The 20340-nt window shown below is 39.4% G+C and overlaps 1 protein-coding gene across 2 annotated transcripts in view; it reads left to right on the forward strand.

Moving 5' to 3' along the window:
* The window catches only part of KIT (KIT proto-oncogene, receptor tyrosine kinase), a 74387-nt gene that overhangs the window by 18664 nt on the left and 35383 nt on the right, over window positions 1-20340 (forward strand). For both annotated transcript variants that reach the window (XM_054030840.1, XM_054030841.1), the window contains exons 2-5: window positions 4889-5137; window positions 9667-9951; window positions 14162-14298; window positions 16913-17072. In XM_054030840.1, coding sequence (XP_053886815.1) covers window positions 4889-5137; window positions 9667-9951; window positions 14162-14298; window positions 16913-17072 — 831 coding nt within the window. The remainder of the gene's footprint in view (window positions 1-4888; window positions 5138-9666; window positions 9952-14161; window positions 14299-16912; window positions 17073-20340) is intronic.

Raw genomic sequence — 20340 nt, forward strand, 5'->3', positions numbered from 1 at the left:
TCTGTGCATCCTGCTGATGAAATCCTTGTGCTCCCAGGTGATATTCAGACAAGCTACCTCCTTTTGCAGCTCTCTTGCTTGCTTCTTGAGGGACTCCACCAACAGACACCTCTCTCACTGAGGTGATCTCCTTGCCTTGCTTTTGTTGGCGGGGACGTGCAGGCCTCATTCCCAGAAGGTCAAGACCAGGGCCTGGGTAGAAGCCTCCAGGGTCAGTATGCCCTGACTGGTGGGGGGCCCCCTCAGGAGCAGGCAGAGGAAGAGTAGTAGTGATGTTGGTAACATGCCATTTTCCTCCCAAGGCGAGTTCTTCATTGTAGAGTACTTGCAAGTTAAGGGGGGGAGAGGGGGAACCAACATCCTACCTCCTTTTCTCCATCTGCTGGCAAACACCTTTAGTCTCCCAACTTCCTTCGTCTCGCCAGCCACATGTCTTTTGAACTAAAAGATAACAATTGTAAGAAAATTAGAATGTTAGGAATCTGTATATTGAAGTGTGTATTTACATTTCAGTTAATGTCTTTCACATGATATTGGTTCTACTGTAAAGCTCAACTAAGTTATATTCCTGATGGGGTTTTTGGCTGATCTATCTTTAATGTGTAAGAATCTTCTCATACAGATTTTCTAAGACTCACTTCTGAAAGTGTACCCTGGTCACTTTTGTGCATGGCAGACCTGCTATAAACTCCCGATTCCATTAATATTTGATAATTGTATGGCAATGGGGGAAACTGAGGCACAGAAAGTTTAAGTGATTGGGCCCAGGTTGCACAGGAAGCCCATGTCAGAGCTAGGAGTAGAACCCAGATCTCCTGACTCCTAAGTCTTGTCTACACTTCAGGGGGAGATCGATTTAAGTTACTCAACTTCAGCTACGTTATTCATGTTGCTGAAGTTGATGTACTTAGATCCACTTACTGTGAGGTCTACGCTACGCGATGTCGACTGGAGATGCTCTCCCATCAACTCCCCTCACACTTCTCGTTCTGGTGACATACAGGAGTCATTGTGAGAGCGATATGCGGTCGATTTAGTGGGTCTTCCTGCTAAATCGACCACCAATGCATCGATCACCACGCATCGAACCCCCAGTAAGTGTAGACAAGGCCCTAGTCTTATTCTTCAACTGCAATGCAATCTCTTTTATGTGTTTGGTAGCTTGGGGCAACATAAAGGTGCTTACGAACATGATGTAAATTTCCACCTGTCAGTGCCTTTCCCTATTACACAAGCACTAAAGCTCAAATGGCTTGAAGCTAACAAGAATCCAAGATTCCTCACTTAAGATTTTTCCACTGTTACACACTCCAGAAGCAAAGCTGTTTTGTTTTTTACATCTCCTGATCTTTGTAGGATCCCTTCACTTTGACTTGTGATGGTTATTTCTCTCTTCATCAGTATTATCTAGAGCAGTATCATTCTCTAATTCCTTCAGCCCTATTTTCCAGCTCTCCCTTCTGTTGCAGAAGTCGCTATTGCCATATACCCTATCCCCCAACTTTGTGGCTTACGAAGCTTTTTCCAGGGTATTTCAGTTCTTTTTTCAAATTGCTCACAGTTGATCCCAGCATTTTAATAATTAAACAAGCTTTGATAAACTAAGGCAATAGGGGTGGGTGAAAGTGACTGTTTAGCTATGGAACACTAACTTCATGTATCTGTAGTTTGCTCCTGCATGTGCCCCAGCTCTGTTCAAAACCAATTGTAGGCATAGTCCTGTTTCTGATGTTAAAAAGGTGTATACAATCTGTTTGGGATTAGGAGGATCAGAAGCTGTTGAAAAAAATCTTCAGGCTTCCATCACTTGATCACTCTTCCCAGAGACATATACACACACAGTCTTCATCCCACTTACTACCTATAAACCATACTACTTTAAGTTAATTAGTCTTCTTTTTTAAAGATCAGAGATATTTAGATGCGTAATACAAAGCATATCTTGTTGTCTTTTACTTTTGTAACCCTTATTCTCCAACTCCCCAACTCCCTTCCCTAGCAGACACACGTGCAATGTCTTTCCATTGATTTCAATGAGCTTTGGATCAGATCCTTAGTTTGATGACATCGCTCGGTACATTAAGTTTAATTTAGGTTGTTAAAAGTTTGGGGCAGGAGCCTATTATTCTATGTGGCTTAGAAATAATTGTTCTGCATTTTTTGTATCAATACCCCGAAATGTAGATTTTTACTGGAGCATTCATAAGTCATGGATTTTGCTTTCTAAATGCTATGGTATGTTTGTTCCCACTGCTCCTTTCCTTCCCCCCAACCTCAGCACATGAAGCTTACATTGCTACACTGGACATACAGGCTTTGCTGTAAACATTGGGACAGGTCCTGTGTCTCAGTACCTGCTGGAAGCTGAGTGTGTTCGGCAGCTTGAAAGATGGGGCCTACTGTAAATATAGTAGACTTTGAACTCCTGACTTGAAATATTATATGCATTCAGTGGGTCAAAGCAGACTAAGTTTGGCAGAGCCATGAACATGGAGTATGGCTGTGTAGCGATGTTGTCTGCCTCTTTGCTGGAAGTGGACATGATTATATTTTAGGATACTTCATACAGATTCTGCTGTTTCTGTATGTATGGGTTGAAGATCTTCATATGGAATATTTCCAGTAATGTTAGGAAAAGGTTTATCTTTCTAGTTGAGCAGTGATAAATGCCTTTAATTAGCAGTGACAGAGAGATCTCAGTCCAGAAATCCAGACTGCAAACAAAGTAGTTAAAATCTGAAGGAGTTCTGACCTTCATTCTTTCCCTTATACTCTTTCATTGTCTTTGGATTTCTCAGTAACAGGAGCATTTATCTGACTTGATCTTAATCCATTTATATACCCTTAAGAGCCACTAAAGCTGAGAAATAAATGAATTAAGGCTGGAATATAATCGGGTCCAAACTAATTATAGCGTGTTTTGATTGAACTTGTGGCATTGTCCCTATTTGTAGGAAAATTCACCACATCAGAATAGTGTGTGTTTTTGAAAGAAAACAAATGGAAGTTGTATCGCCAACTGCAGTATATTTCTACCAGTATATGTGCCTATTGGTCATCAAGTCTGGCTGAAATTTTTTTAATGTATTTTAATGTATTAAATGGACAGTTATCATGTGATAAACAGATGGTCATTGACCTGACTAAATACATATTCTTAAGGGTGTCAGGATAGGCATAGATTGCTGTCACAAGACCTCAGCATAATTTGCATAAATTTAATATGATATGTGTGGTTCAGACAGGACAACATTAGTAAGAGTTTGTCTTCATTCCCCATAGGAACTCCCATTTTCTAGATTAATTTTGAATTTCTTTAGGCTAAAACATGGGGTATGCTAGCTCAGCAAAAAAACTATTTGGCTTATTTAAATACATTTTAGACAAGTAGGCCTTAATAGGCTCTTTGTTGGTTTTTGGGTGGGAAAATGTTTTACATTTGGGGGATAATAGTTTGCATAGCAATACTTTCTCAGAATCTTTTTTAAAACTGCAATCAGAGTAGACCAGGGTATGTGCAGTGAAAGAGATGATACTTTTGTGACTTGAGGGGGCTAGCTCTACTGGAAGAAAACAGTTCCTCTAATGTTGCAACAGGAGGTGTAGGAATACCTGCATAATATTGAGTACTTCTGTAGGAGGTTACAAATTAGTATTTCATCAAAGAAAATAAATGTCTTGTAAACTTTACACTGAAGCCATATATATTCATATAATTAATCCACTTACAGAATAGATGTGGTTGCAGTTCCTATTGCAAAGCAGCTAAAACAATAATAAATATTGGGCAAAGAGAGTTTAGAACTCGACATCACACAATTAAAAATACAATCAGCGGTCATCTGTTGGCTCTTGAAACCAAATCATGGTAGAATCAAGTTTACAAATGTAGTTTCATGTTAAAATTGTTTGCTCTGTCCCCATTGACAAGCCAAATCATGACATAAACTGTTTTAGCTGGAACACTTTCCAGACTATTGTCACGGAGTCCCCAGGTGATGCTCTGGAACTGCTCCCCACAAAGCCAGTCAGGACTTTGGGGAGCCTCCTCTCCCATGGAGCAGACTGTGTTCAGGGCAAGAAGCTCACACGGCTTCACTTCCCGGGTCTCTCCTGGGAGCATTTAGCATATGCCCCTCCGTGCGCTTCCCACAGCGAGTCCGCCCAGGCAGGGTCCTGGGGAAGCCAGAGGGCCCTGCACGCATCTCCACTTCGCAGTTAGACGTGACTCTTAGCCAGCCAGTAAAACAGAGGTTTATTAGATGACAGGAACACAGTCTAAAACAGGGCTTGTCAGTCCAGCGAACGGGACCCCAACATCGGGTCCATTCTGGGGCCCAGTGAGCCCGACACCCCCATCTGCCCTCACTCCTAGTCCCCAGCCAACTCCAAACTGAAAACCCCCTCCAGCCCCTCCTCCTCTGGGCTTTGGCTCTTTCCCGGGCCAGGAGGTCACCCGATCTCTTTGTTCACTTTTACCTATTTCCTTGCGAGGGGAGAAGGGTCCTGGCCATTTGTTGTTAGGAGACAGAGGGTCGGTGATTTATGCACACTGGCCTTTATCCGACCACCTAGAGGCTTAAGAAATGCACAGGGGAAACTGAGGCACCCACACAGTATTAGGGGGAACATTAAAAACAGTCCCACTTCGTCACAACTATTTAACCCAGTTTCCATCTGCAGTGGCTGTAAGCTCTGTGCATATGGGCCACGGTCTTTAGTTATGAGCTGTCTACAGAAACTTGTAGAATTAATTAAGTGTAATACTTTGTATTTTTGAAGGCACAAAATCTAAAATTATTCTTAAAGGTTCAGGTAAATATTTTCATTTGTTAAAACATGACAAATAAGTATAGCAATATATACGGCATTTTTGTCTCTCTTCCAGGTGGCACAATACCTTCTATTACTCCAGAAAAATCTTCCTTAGTTGTGAATAGCGGACAAGAAGTAAGACTGAGATGCAATGATGATGGTCCAGTGACTTGGGATTTTCAGAACTCAGACCCTTCAGGAAAGCCAAGACATTTCAGGAATAAGGAGTGGAACATAAAAAATGCATCAGCCAAAGATACAGGCAGATACATATGCAAAAACAAAGAGAGTTTAAACACCTCCATTTATGTTTTTGTTAAAGGTAAATTTGTATGCATACTTTTTCCCCTCTTCCCTTCCAAAGCACATAATTGGAGTCAGGTATCTGGTGTGTCCCTTTGCGTATGAATACTCGGAAACTGTAGTAAAGCTGTTTACTTTGTATTCCAAATTCATGAGGAATCCATGGCAAGAGATGAGACGCTAGATGGGTAGGTTCTCTGAGTTACTACAGTCTGTAAATCATGATTTGAGGACTGCAGTAATTCAGCCGGAGTTATGGGTCTATTACAGGAGTGGATGGGTAAGGTTCTGTGGCCTGGCATGTGCAGGAGGTCGGACGATGGTCCTTTCTGGCCTTAAAGTCTATGACTGTAGTGTATCAGCACATTAAGAATCAAAATTATTTGTAATTGGATTGTCTGGTAAGATCAGGTAAAGAAAAGACTTGAGCCCAAATAAAAATAATAATTATTAATAATAAATAGTCCTAGCAGGAACTTAATATATTTAAAATTACACAACATATTTTAGCAATGTTCAGCAACACCAGGGGATGAGAAATGGTGTAACACATACAAGGAGAAGTTAGGAATTTACATTAGACTATGCTTGCTAGGGTCATTGTAGTCACAGAAAGCTTTTGGTAGTGTTTCCATATAAATCTTCATTGTTATGTGCAAAAACTTGGCTTCTGGAAGGAGAATTTGGATACCATTTTAAAAATGAGCTAAAATCATTTGGGTGGATTATTCCCTTATTTCTTCCTTAATTTTATTCTTTGTAGAATTTTAAAAATTATTATTCTTTACATCCACTAGTCTATAATCACTAAAGGTTTGACCCCCACCCTCTGACTTACTGAGGCAGTTTGTTACAAATGTTAGTACCTAAACACTCCTTTGTAAAAGCCAGTAGGTAACAAAGAATCCTCTTGCATGCAGCCTCCGTTTTAGTGCAGGCAGCTCTGACTAACTCTTGTACACCTTTCTGTAGTGGGTACCTGCAGAAATGTGTACAAGAGTGATACTTTTTCTTGAACTGCTATTGCCTTTTACCCTCCTCTGTCTTTTCCTCCGGTTTTCCTCCCTTCTGTGACCTGTTGGATTCTGACAGATAGCCTCGTTGGCTCTCAGCCAACTTTGCCAACTTACGCCTCAAGGGGGATTGGCTCAGCTGATTTCCAGGGCAACTCATTCTCTTGCCTGAGCCCATGTGGCTCAGGCTGCCCTCTTTTCCTGTTGGTGGGGTGGGTTTTTTTGTTTGTTTGTTTTTTGCGTGGCCTTTTCTGTTGCAACTAGTGTTTCTCTTTCTCCACCTCTAGCCAGTAGTCCCTGTGAGAGATGAGGGAAGTTGCTTAGTGACCTGCTAATCCTTCTGGAACTGCTCCATAAGGACAGAGGAGCCAGCACAGCCTGGCAGGGGATTTTCTCCAGATGGAACATTTTCAAAGGTAGTCTATGTGGTCCTGTGGCGTTTCTGAAGAAATGCAAAGCTATGAAGTCCTCAGAACAGCCATCCTTCTATCATGGATAAATTTCTTCCTCTTCTTCACTTCACAATGCCAGGACAAGGTCTAACCATCCAGGTGACCTGACCAAAAAGCTAACCTAAAACTCTGGAACCCCTCTTCCCGTGAAATGCATGCAGACTTTCAGTGAGAACATACTATGTTGGGTTCCTTTAGACCTTATGACCAGTGTATGAACAGATGTATTCTTCATCCCATCCACCCACCCACCCATTTACAATCTGCCTTCAAACCACATCAGCTGTCTGAGACCAAGAGCTCAGTGGTAGTGCTGGACTTTGCTGCCTCTCTAGTTCCGTACCAGCTTTCTCCCTATTATCTTATCCATCCAGTAACCTGGAAGCCTTGGAGGCCATTCAGATGTTCTCTAGCACTGGGGACATTTCTCTTGTTTCTTCCTCAGAGCAAGTCATACTTTTGTTTCTCATGGATCGTGACAAATGAAGTCAGACGTGCCAATACCAGTATGTGACGAACACATTAGAGCTTTATCTATCACACAGATTTTCTTAAACCTCATGGTAGTCATCATAACCAATATTTCCCATTACAAGAATGACCTACTAGCGGGATACTCTTCATCTCAGAATGGAAGATAGCAAACTAGTGCTGTCAAATGAACATGGTTTTGCAATGAATTATAAGAGAAGCTTTCTGACCCTCACACAAGACTTGGTTAACCACTTTGTCAAATTCCTATCTCACTGGGACAAATAGGCTTCTGGAGGTAAAACAAATATTTTTTCAAGGCATGCCATGTTCCTGCAGTGTTGTGTGGCATGCCCTTCAAATCCTGGGCTTGATGATGTCCTACGCAGACATAAGGACAGTACAGAGCATTCAACTCTACATGAAACACTATCCGGCTTTCCTTTTACACAGTTAGGATGCATAGGAGAATAGGAACAATATGGTTATGTCTCCAAAAAATGTCCTCTGTTTGCTACAATGGTGGATATCGACATCACAATTTCACCATCAGAATTTCTATAGCTGCTATGCCAGCCTTCAAAGGCAAAGAGTAATATAGTCTAATCATCAGTCTTTCAGAGCTTGGGTCAATCATGACACACACACTCTTTATTCCTTGATCAGAAATCATGCAGTGTTGATAGACAACAGGACAATGACCACCTATTTAAACATGTGGTAGCAGGGAACTTACAACTCCATTGTCTAGATGAAGGCAATTATTAACCCCTTCCAAGTAAATAAAATGGAGGATAATCATCTCAGACACTTTTATATAAAAGGCAAGCTGGGTGAATACAATTACAAGCAACTCATTTTGTGTTGGAGGAGCAGGAGTACTGCCCAACATGTTGGTGGGGTGAGGTGGGGGTGTGAGGAAAGTATATGTGTAATCCTTTCAGGTGTCTTCATTCCCTTAGACAAATTGATTTATGCCATCCCATCTTTCCTTCTCCATTTCCAGAATGAGCTAGGAAGATTGTACAGGATCAAGCCTGGGTAATTCTGCTCACTTCCATCCTGGCTTTGACACCAATTCCAGCTGTCTGTGAACCAGCTGTTAGTTCACACATCCAAGGACCTCTTTTTCCTAGGGAACCCTCCTGCACCTGAACCCATCCAGGATGAAGTTGTCTAGGAGAAAACTAATTGCTTAAGCCTTTGCCAGCATGGATTATTCATGAGTTCATTCAGATTGTCTTCTGGTTTTGGAGGGATTCAGTGCTTCTGTGTATGCTACCATCTTATTTGGAACCCATTAAACTCTTGCTGCAGGACAGTAAGCCTACAGTAAGGGTCTTGCCCTGAGCTGCTTTTGCGTTCAATTTTTTTGGGGGGGAGTGGGGGGAGTTTCTGCCACTTGAAAAGAAGCACAGTTAATGCTATGTCTTCATATTGCAACTAGGCCAGTGGGCTCAATGTCACTTTATCCTTCCACAGAATGATTCGGATTAGATGTTCTTTCCTTAGCTGACTCCATCTCTCACTGCAAAGTTCTCTAGGCTACAGATCTTTAAAGTATACAGTATAAGTAAAACAAGCTTAAAATGTGCTATTTATTCTTGTTTTGGTTAAACAATATGCTATGCTCTTGTTTTCTTCTTTCTATCCTCATTGTGGGTCTCTATTTTCTGGTGCTAGTTCTTAAGTCCCTGTAGTGATTTCAGGATAGTGGATGTAAAAGTTACATGAAGACCAACTTAAATAAAAGGAGCAAAACTTGTTCTAATTCTACTCCTCCAATGTGAACTATAGCCCGGGGCAGTGGTATGGAAGATGGGGGCATAAATAAACTTTGACAGTCATTGTAAAATCTCTTAATTTTTTTATTTTCAATCTTGTTGGACAAATTATTAGTATTTTAAAATTAGCAGCTAGCATGGACTTCAGCTTTGGTTATAAAATACTTAATACATTAGATATTACTGTACTGTAGATTGACTGACATGAAAAATTGTAAGCAGTCATACAGAATAATTACATCATAATTTTTCAATACTATGGATTAACCAAATGCTTATGTAAATACCCCAGTATTTTCAGGGAGAGAGAACTTTGGTATTTCCTCTGGTAGCAATATGTGTTCATTTAGATTGTCTCTTTTAGAAGTGAAAATTATAATTGAGGTTGCAGTTCAACTTTCACTTGCTCATACATTTCTCAGAAATTCTCCTTCTGGGCATGAAACTCAATAAACCTGGTCTCAGCTCAGAGGTGATTTTTTTAATAGTCTGAGCAAAATCTATTCTGGCATTTTTTGAGTTAGATAAGAAGGAAACAATAATTTCCTCTCTTTAAAGATAAAAGAAAAAATAAGAATTTTTTCTTTCACAAAACTCTCAAGTGATGGAGTTTTAAAACTATTGCACCTTAGCATAGTGCACAGTCAGAAAATATGGAAGTTTTCTAAAATTCTATTAGCAACATTAACTTAGTAAACTTGAATTGACATAGTATATTTGTAAAATGTATAATTTAATGTATTCTTTGTGCAATCTGACAGAGTTTGGTTTTTTGGAACTTTAACTTGTACAGTTCCTGACTTTTTAACATATTTGTCTTCTTTACAGATCCACAGATCCTTTTCCTTACTGACTCTGACCCTTTCATCTATGTAAACGAGGACAGTGATGCTCTTGTGGTGTGTCCAGTGACAGATCCAGACGTTTCACATTTCACCTTGAAATTATGTGGTGGCAAACCATTCCCCGAGAATTTGACGCTTATTTCCAATCCCCAGAAAGGAATCACTATCAGACATGTACAAAGATCATTTAAAGGGTGCTACCAATGCTCAGCAAAACAAAATGGAGTTGAGACAATTTCAGAAAATAAATACCTGATTGTAAGGCCAGGTAAATGCACATTTTCCCCTCTGCATGCATATGGGCATTCATCTGAACAAAACAGATTGATGAACACTGCTGCGAATACTCTCCTAAGAAACACTAATGGATCTTGAACTTATCACTGTTTTTCATAGAAAGATTTGATTTAACAATGCAAGTTTAGGATTACTAGATTTTTTTCATATAATAAAACAGAATACATTTTAAAATATAGTCATAAATAGGTGCCTGTTTGAGGTTTTGGTAGCTGGGTGGATAGGTTGCAGGGATTTCGGAGCTTGTTCCAGATCTGGAATTTAGTAGAGTGGTGTGTGTGTGTTTGTGTTTGAAGGGACAAGAGAAGAGGTGTCACATAAAGGTCGACAGTGGGGATCTTAGAAAGGTTTGGCAAAATCCCTGCTGATTTTGGGTACTTCTGTGGATTCTAAAAGAAATTTGGGGACCCAGGCTTTTCTGAGCCCTGCTCCAGTGCTGACACTCGTCTTCGATGCTGGCTTTTTAATTCGTTTGCTTTGTTAAAACTTATAGTATTCAATAGATTTGGACAGGTCTGTCCTGTTAAACCAGAATACTAGGACACCTCATCACCTTACTGTTATCTGTATAATTGAAACTGGAAGAACTGATAATACATTCTGTTTAACAAAATGTAGTAAGCTAACAAATACAGTTTCTCACAACTGAAGTAAGGTGTGTGTTTGTGTGTGTGTGTGAGAGGGAGAGAAGCTGTGTGGTAGGGGAAGGAGGGTATGGAACAATCTTATTTTCTTCATGGGTGAAAAAAGGTAGGTATAAAAATCTTGTCCTCTAATTTTGAATGGGACATCACTGGTAAAGCTGCCATTTGTTATTGTTTACCTCTTATCTGCCTCTTGAATTTTAAGCCCTTTTAGACAGATCTTTTATTTAACCTTCTAATGACATTGTATGTTAGCAAATTGTTGTAAATCAGTTTGGAGAGAAGGAAGTATAAGCCTAATTAATGAAAGCGCCTAAAATATATTAACGATTGAGGTGCACATCTTTTTAAGGTTTAAATAGCTTGCCCAAGTTCACTCTCCAAAGGTGTGGTAGAACCAGGAATAAAATCCAGAGCTCCTTGTATCAGACTGCTGTTTTCACCACTTGTAGTCCAGAAGGGGAGAGTTCAATTCCACTGGCACAAGAGTCAAATATGAAAAGTTCTATATAAGAGCTTGGTATTATATTAGCAATAAGGGGGAAGAAAAACAAACCAAAATCAGGAAAGAACAGGTGAAAGAATATTTAGATAAGTATTCAAGTTGGCAGGATCTGGTGAAATTCACCGTAGAGTTCTTAAAGAACTAGCTGAAGCAATCTTGGAATCATTAGCGATTATCTTTTAGAGCTCATGTAGGATTGGTAAGGTCCCAGAGGACTGGAGAAGGTCAAACATACTACCTACCTTTCAAAAGGGGAACAAAAAGGACCCGGGAATTTTAGAGTTTGATAACTGGAAACATACTGGAACAGATTATTAAACAATCAGTTTATAAACCCAGAAGAAAATAGAATTATATGAAATAGCCAACACGAATTTGCCAAGAACAAATCATGCCAAACCAAACCATTTTCCTTCTTTGATAGGATTATTGGCCTAGTGGATAGGGTGGAAGTAGTAGATGTGAGATATCTTGGTTTTAGTGAAGCTTTTCACACAGTCCCACATGAAAATTCTCATAAGCAAACTGGTGCAGAACTGATTGAAAGACCATACTCCCAAGAATAGTTATCAATGGTTCTCTGTCAAACTGTGGGGGATGTACCTAATCAGGTCCCTCAGTGGTCTGTCCTGGGTCTGTTACTATTCAGTATTTTCATTAATGACTTGGGTAATGAAGTAGAGAGTGTGCTTATAAACTTTTCAGATGACAACATGCGGGAAGGGGCTACAAGCACTTTGGAGGACAGGATTAGAATTCAGAATGACTTGACAAATCAGAGAATTGGTCTGAAATCATCAAGATGAAATTCAATAAAAACAAGTACAAATTACTACACTACGGAAGGAAAAATCAAAGGCACAGCTACAAAATGGGGAATAACTGGCTAGGTGATAGTACTACTGAAAACGATCTGGGGTTTATGGTGGATCTCAAATTAAATATGAGTCAAAAATGTGATGTAGTTGCAAAAAAGGCTAATATCATTCTGGGGCATATTAACAGGCGTATCATATGTAAGCCACAGAAGGCAATCGTCCCACTCTACTTGGCATTGTTGAGGCCTCAGCTGTATATTGTGTCCAGTTCTGGGTGCCACACTTTAAGAAAGATGTGGACAGGGCCGGCTGTAGGATTTTTGCCTCCCCAAGCGAAAACAATTTTGGCCGCCCCCCCCCCCCCCTGTTTTTTTCTTATCCCATCCCCGGCCCCGCCTCAACTCCGCCCCTTCCCCAAATCCCCAGCCCTGCCTCCTCCTCCCAGGCTCTCAAGCCTAGGAGGGAGGGAGGGAGAGGGAGAAGCAGCGCGTGCGCCGTGGCCACTCGGGGTCTCCCCCTCCCCCCAGGCTCTCAAACCTGGAAGGGAGGGGGAGATCCCAAGCGGCCGCGGCACGCGAATCAGCTGTTTCGCGCGCCGCAGCCGCTTGGGGTCTCCCCCTCCCTCCCAGGCTCTCAAACCCGGGAGGGAGGGGGAGATCCCGAGCGGCTGCGGTGCGCGAATCAGCTGTTTCGCGCACCGCGGCCGCTCGGGATCTCCCCCTCCCTCCCGGGTTTGAGAGCCTGGGAGGGAGGGCAAACAGTGGTGCGCGAGCGGCAGCAGCGGAGGTGAATTAGGGCGGCTGGGGCACATTTTTAGGGGCAGCATGGCCCGCGCCAGAATGCCGCCCCTAAAAATGTGCCGTCCCAAGCACCAGCTTGTTTTGCTGGTGCCTAGAGCCGGCCCTGTGGACAAATTGGAGAGAGTCCAGAGTAGAGCAACAACAATGATCAAAGATTTAGAAAACCTGATCTATCAGGAAAGGTTTAATAATGGCCTATTTAGTCTTGAGAAAAGACCCCCTCCCTAATATTAAATATTATATTATAAAGACTGAGCTGGGACCTGATAACAGTTTTCAAAATATGTTAAGGGCTGTTATAAAGAAGATGGTGATCAATTGTTCTCCATGTCCTCTGAAGGTAGGTGAGTTAACTGGAAAAATTTCTAACTATAAGGATAGTTAATCTTTGGAATAGGCTTGTAAAGTACACTATGGAACCCCTCACATTAGAGATATTTAAGAACAGGCTGGACAAACACCTGTCAGGGACAGGGTATACTTGGGTCTGCAGCTGCACAGAGGGTTGGAATAGATGACTTCTCCTGGTCCCTTCCACCCCTATATTTCTATGATACTTTTATTATTATTTATTATACTATAGTACAAGAAACAATTTAAAGGAAGGATTGGGGGAAAATGTTGAAGCAACAAAAGAGAAAATGAAAAGAAGGAAATTGAAAAGCTTTAGATATTACAGATAAATACATAGGTACACAATCCTCAGATAGTGTAAATTGTCATTACTTGATTGAGTTCAGCACAATTACACCAACTTAAAACAGCTGTGTATCTAGCCTACTAAGTCAGTAACACATCACCAAAGCCATCTCATTTGGCAACCTTGTCAGTCTTGATGAAGACCTACATTCTCCCCTTATCATCCATCTCACGCAGAGTTAAGGCCCAAGGTCTGGGTGGTGTGGTAAAATCAAGCACTGTCATTCCCTATGCAGTTCCTGTCCTTTGGCTAAGTGGAGATCTTTCAGCTTTTAGGGCATTCAGTTAGACTTTTTTTCAAGAGCACTAAATTCACTTAGACATTTTATATTTAAGAAATTGCATTTAATTTCAAGATGCAATTCCTTAGTGACCTAATTCTAACTGGTTTTAGTTGTAGACTTCAGCAGGTTCATCATTGTCATAGAATGAGTTACCTGATTGATTGTTAAATACTGTCCACATTTATCCATGTGACTTGCATTAATCCATGTGACTTGAGTAGATCTAAGTGTTTCCTAACTTTAAGTATAGTTTAAAAGGGGATAAAATCGAAATATACTTAGCATGAAAACAGTACTCTAATATATTGCAGAGATTTGAATGCCTCTAAGAGGTCTGAATTTTGTTGGAAGGTTAATGACTTGTTGATTTTTATCTCTCTTGGAAGCTCTGAATGTAATGAAAAATAATGCACTTATAAATTGTTTTCCAGTTCACAAAGCCCTCCCTGTTATCACCTTATCCAAACCCAGCCAGCTTCTCAAAGAAGGGGAAGAATTTGAAGTTACATGCACAATAAGAGATGTAGATAGTTCATTAAAAGCTAATTGGATTCCTCAAAATAACACGGTAAGATCATTTAAGTTTTAAAACACAGTAAAAAACAACAGGACCTTAGAAAGGCATTTATGTCAGTATTCTTTGAAAATAAAACTTCTGCGAAGATATGTACATGTTTATCTCAAGTAAGTAACATTTGGCCCATTTCAGTTTACCTCCATTCCTTACTTAGGGCAGTACTGGGACTTGTCCTTACAACACCATGCATGCCAAAGAGGGGGCACCAGGCACACTCCTGCTTTTCTCTGTGGGCTACTTGCATCATTGATCACAGCCCGGGGGAAGAGCAGCTTCCACATACCCTGTGTTTTCAAATCTGGGTGCCTGATGTTAGGCTCTTAAACCTGAAGATCAGCCTGCCTATATTGGTGTACCTAAATACAGAACTACTGAGCACCCACAAATTCCATTGATCTCAACAGGAGCGGCAAGATCTGAGCAGCATTGAAGAGTTTGGCCATAGTTTATAAAAGTACCTGAAGTTCCCAAACTGGTTGTTGTTGGTAATAAGGCCTACTACTACTCCTGCAGTATACAATCCCATGTTAATTGGCAAGTCTTTTACTGTTAATGGTAGTGACTGGAATACATAATTTGCCGTTCATGTGTGTATAGAAAAATAGCTTCTGTGATATTGTAATGATCGATAAATCATACAACCTCAGGCAAATATGACCTGGATACTGACTCTCTCGGGTTCTCTATGCCATTCCTAACTAATCCATTGATGCTGGCAGAGTTTCTATCACTAAGTGCATATCTCTTGGGAAATCCCAGCTCACAGCTTCAAGAGTTAAAGCCTAAATAACATGTAGGCAGTATGGTACTTGCAGATGGGGCTTTTGGTTCTTTGCCAAGGTTAACTATAAATCTTGCATTTGAGCACTTTTATTTTCTTGTTTGATTGCAGTAAGGTCAGGATCTTTTCTCGACCACATTTTTTCATGCTATATTGGTTTACATCTTTATGAAGAAAAATCTACAAGAAAAATATTTTTGACCAAATAAGTTTGACCTTTCAGTCTTGTTTAGTAAATATCAGGGGAAGCAATCATTTAAATATTGAATGTCAAATTAAATTTTGTATTGGAATGGCTAGAATACTTAACATTACTGAGTTTAAATAGAGGCAGAATTGCATATTGGCCTGAATAGGTCAAAGTAAAAAATGGTAACTGCTTCCCTGATCACTAATAGTAGCTGTTGCTGCTTTTGAAAAATCAGTAGAAGATCTGTTCTAAACAACCACTTCCATATAAAACTTAACATATAAAATATTAACGATAAAGAAGCCAAAAGTCATAACTGTGTTAAATGGATAAAACACCTGGAAATCTCTAACACCTCTCCAAATGAAAACATTTTCATTAGAACATCTAAAAAAATATTTCAACACTATGCTTTGATCTAATTTCAAATGACAAGTCATTCCAATTTAATAGTAGATTGACACAAAAAACTAAAAGCACTTACTACCCAACCATATCATGAGATCCCACCTAAAATCTTTCTTCAGCTCCCAGACCGTACCCCCTAGACACAACCTCCAACATATTAAGTGTTTGAGGGGAAAAAATGGCTTTCCAGTTTGCCCAGAAGGTTAATAAATCCAGATGCTTGCAGATCAAAGAGGGAAATGTATTCCAAAGCTGAGGACCCCTCACCGAGCAGCCTACTGGCAGCTCCCTGTTGAGTGTGTTGAGAGAGCTCCTTGCTGATCACCACTGCTGAACTCAGCTGTGATAGAAAGACCCAAGAGAGAAGTGGTTCCTCTTCTCAAGCTGTAGGAGGACTTGGCAGTTTAAAATTAGCACCTTAAACTCTACCTGGAACTTTGCTGAGAGCCAGAGCAACTCTTGGGGTAATGTTTTTTTACATGCTGTTTGATGCACCAACTGCCAGCCCAACAGCCACATTCTGTGCTAGCTTCAACTTCCAAGCAACATCAAAGTGAAATTCAATGCCAAGGTCTCATCTAGTCTCCACACAGAAGGACTAGAAATGTTATTTTTAATATGAATGGAAGTTTGCTTTCTGCAGAACCTGAATCTTTCTTGGTGCTGGAAAATTACCTCCAGGGAACTGGCCTTGGCCCACTGACACAAACACCAATATTTGGGGAAATTTGGATTTGAACTTTGTGGTTTTGGCCCATTTCTAATGATCTGGTACTCTTCAGACATGTGAACAAACTAGATCCCCTGCCTGAGGACTATTAATAAAATCTAATTGCAAGGTGCCATGTGCCTATAGCTCCCATTGAAACCATTTGGAGTTGAGGGTGCTCAGCATCCAATAAAATGGGGCTCTCATTTAGAGAGAGCTAGCCCAGTGAAACCCAACAGACTTAGGGTGTAGGCGTGGGATTTGAGGAGGAGAGGCAATAAAGAACATGGGAAAGAGAATACAGCTTTGGGAAGAGCATTATTTTTCACAGAGAATTGATCATGTAGTTGTTTTGTATGGAGAGGTTCCAGTGACAGGTTTGTCACGAAGGCTTATTATTCCGGTTTAAAGTTATGAATATTAATGCAGGGAAGTTATAATTACTTCTATTTTTAATTTATCTAGGAAGGCTGCTGCATACACAGTATTTTAGATGTTAATTGTTTTTTTCCGACAGACTGTTAAAAGCAAAAGCAAGAATATCGGTGATTATGAATATGAAAGGAAATTAACATTGAGCATCCGTTCAGTGGGAGTTAATGATTCTGGAGCATTCACATGCCAAGCAAGAAACTCTTTTGGATCATCCAATGTCACAATAACCTTGAACATACTAGGTAAATAATTCTTAAAGAAATACAACATTTCTAAGAGCTGGAAAGATAAAATGCAAAGTAAACATCCTCTGCAATATGGAAGAGTAGAGCTTATTATTAAAAAGGTATTGCAGACTGGTGATATGTAGAAAAAGAAAGATTAAAGCTTTAGAGTGTATCACTTCTTTAATGACTGTAACCTACTCTTTGTCAATCAAATGTGATCTTGCATAGAAGAGCAACCTCAACAATGTTTGCATCTCTCTGGTTTGTGTGCTCTTAACTGGTTTAATTTTAAAACTATTTCAGTCTTAATGAAGCACAAAACTTCCCTTTCTTCATCTGCTCACCCATCTTTGTATGGAACCATCTTCTGGAATCTTACCTCCTGCTGTGGGTCTTGCCTCAGCCCATCTTGATAATGTGCAGAGTTATTACCAGTCCCACACAAATTTGTCTTACATTATTCCCATGCTCTATAGTGCTGGCAGAGCAAATATAAAACAGGTCTTCAATACCCATATTCCATGTATAGGAAATTGATTTTCTGTTACATCCATTGGTGTGTTAATATGTTTTATGTAGGAGAAGCCACACTCTGAACTCTGTTTAAAAGAATAATTGGGAGAATTTTTATAAAATTACAAGTACCATTTATTTATTTATTTTCTGTACAGCATTATAGCATAAAATACATGGTCTTGTTCAAAGCCCACTGAAATCAGTAGAAAGACTCCCATCCGTTGACTTCAATGGGATTTGGATCACACCCTTTAAGAGCAAGCAGATCTTCTTACTCTACCCCTTTTAGTAACAGGCTGTGCTGAGAAGACTATTTAGATTCCAAATGCCCTGTATTAATTTGTATGACGAGCCGTACTTTTAAAATATTAAAATCACAGTTAAGTGCTAATTTGCTAAATTGATAAAGGAGCATATTGATGTAGTTAGTAAGAAAATTTTGAATAATTCCAAGTTACTAGCTAAAAGATTTTCGGTTCCTCTGCTTCCGTGAATGTAGAAATTGGAAAAAAAATAATCTAGCTGTGAAACCTCAATATTTCTTGATGTAGTGGTTACTCTGTTGTCATCTTTTTTCCCCCCTTTTAAAACAGTTTTCTTTCACAAATACCATTGCAAAACTGTTTGCATGGTTCTCCCTAGTAACTCAAGGAAAGCAGAAATAAGATAAGTGTTTGAATCAGATTCTGAGCTGGTGTAAATCAGCACAGCTCCCTTGGTTTTAATGCAGTTACACCTATTCACACCGGTTGAAGATCTGGCCTATAATTTTGATGTATGTTTTGCTCTGTTGCTATACATGAAACTAAATTGTTATATAAAGTAAGCTAATGAGTACTGAAGCAATGTTAAGTATTAAAGGATAGAATCTTTTACAAAGAGCAAGGGTTGGGGAAATAAGAAAGTTTATTATAAGGGAATATAAGGGACTGTTCAATACAGAGCCTATTATAAATACTCCAAATGCAAATGAGTTTGCTGAATTGGTTCATTCAGAATAGTTTTGTGAAATACGGGAGAAAAAAACAGTTGCTCTGTGCATACTTGCTTTATTAAATGCAATGAGCATAGTACTATAAAACAAAAATATTTTTACAAGGAAAAAATACTTATATGTTATGCTTAATAAAAAAATAAAGTTCTTAATCAGTTAAAAGCTGGAATTTTTTATTTTCAAAACAATATTTTTTTGTTTCCTTGAGTTTCACCTACAATAAACTAAACAATCTGTTCTGGACTCTTTTACTGTTAATTGACAAAATAGGTTATTGCTTTTCTTTATTGTTCCAACTCCTAGGATCAAAGAAGTGAAATATAGGGGGAGGGAACTGAGAGATCTTTGAGATTGTATCAGACACTAAATTAACACACCTTTTGACATTAACCAAAAGGCTTGGAAGAAATAATAGCTATGTTGATGAATCTACTGATATATATATTTTTGAAAACAGGTTGATTTCTGTAAAATACAAGCAATTACTAAAATTCTGTTTTGGGTATTGACAGTTTAATCACTGAATTTTATTTGAAATGTCTCAGATACAGTCTTGAACTTAATAAGGTTCCAAGATGTATTGAATGAACAAATATATCCAGAGTTAATGCAAAACAAGAGTTTGCAATGGGATAAAAACCTCATGTTTTGGGGTTTAAACACATTTCTAACTAGGAGGGAGCAGGTTGTATCATACCTGCTTGCTGTTGGGCTTCTTACATATTCCTCTGAAGTATTCTGACCAGTATCAGAGACACGATACTGGACTAGATGGACCACAGGCTTGATCTGGTACAACAGCTCCTGTGTTCCTATTTTGAAATTTCCATGGCTCTGCACTGTCAGACTTCTGCTTTCACAGAGTCCCACTGACTTTATTATGGCTTTAGTACCTGGGTCCAACCAGGCAGAGCAATTTGGAAGCATGGGGGCCCCGAATTCTAACTTTTGGTCTAACTTAAATGATAGCTATTGTGGATCAGGAACAAGCAGTAAACCACTTTCTGCCAAGTGATCTGAAACTGACAATGCACATATGAATAAATATGGAATTGAAAATTTGTCTTTTAAAGAGGGTAGTATTAAAGCTGATGAGCTTATTAACTAAAAGAAAATCATTTCAGTAAATATATTGCACTACATGATATTTTAGAAGATAAATTAATGGTGATAAATGATATGTCCCAAATAAAATTTAAGACACAATAGTAGATGAACAGAAATGCCTTCGTTTAGAAGGATTGGTATCCAGATCTGTGAACTTAGTGCATATGTCATTAATTACAGTTTTTGATAGTTTCACTTGTAATTAAGAATGATACGACAGTGAAACATTAAGTACACGATAGCAAAAACTCAAGGTATATTGTCACAAACAATCAATTTATCTTGCGTTTGTTGTCAACATTTCTTCTCCAGCAAACTGTCAAGGGCTTCAATTATGGAAACATTTAAGTATGTGAGTAAAATTTAAGCATGTACTCAATTTATCCAAGAGCATGGTCAGGATATTTCAATTTATTACCAGATTAAATTACTTCTGCTAAAGCAACTGTAGGTTTGCCAACCATGGCTGCTGTAAGTTGTTTGGTTGTTGCTCTCTTTTGCAGCCAAAGCTTCATTCCCATATGTAGCTAGTGGACTTGGTAGTAGCAGGTGAGAGTTCAGAGTATACTTCCTAGATAAGTTTCAGAGTAGCAGCCGTGTTAGTCTGTATCCGCAAAAAGAAGAACAGGAGTACTTGTGGCACCTTAGAGACTAACAAATTTATTA

Source organism: Malaclemys terrapin, chromosome 5 (assembly GCF_027887155.1).
Source record: "Malaclemys terrapin pileata isolate rMalTer1 chromosome 5, rMalTer1.hap1, whole genome shotgun sequence".
In the NCBI taxonomy this organism is placed as follows: Eukaryota; Metazoa; Chordata; order Testudines; family Emydidae; genus Malaclemys; species Malaclemys terrapin.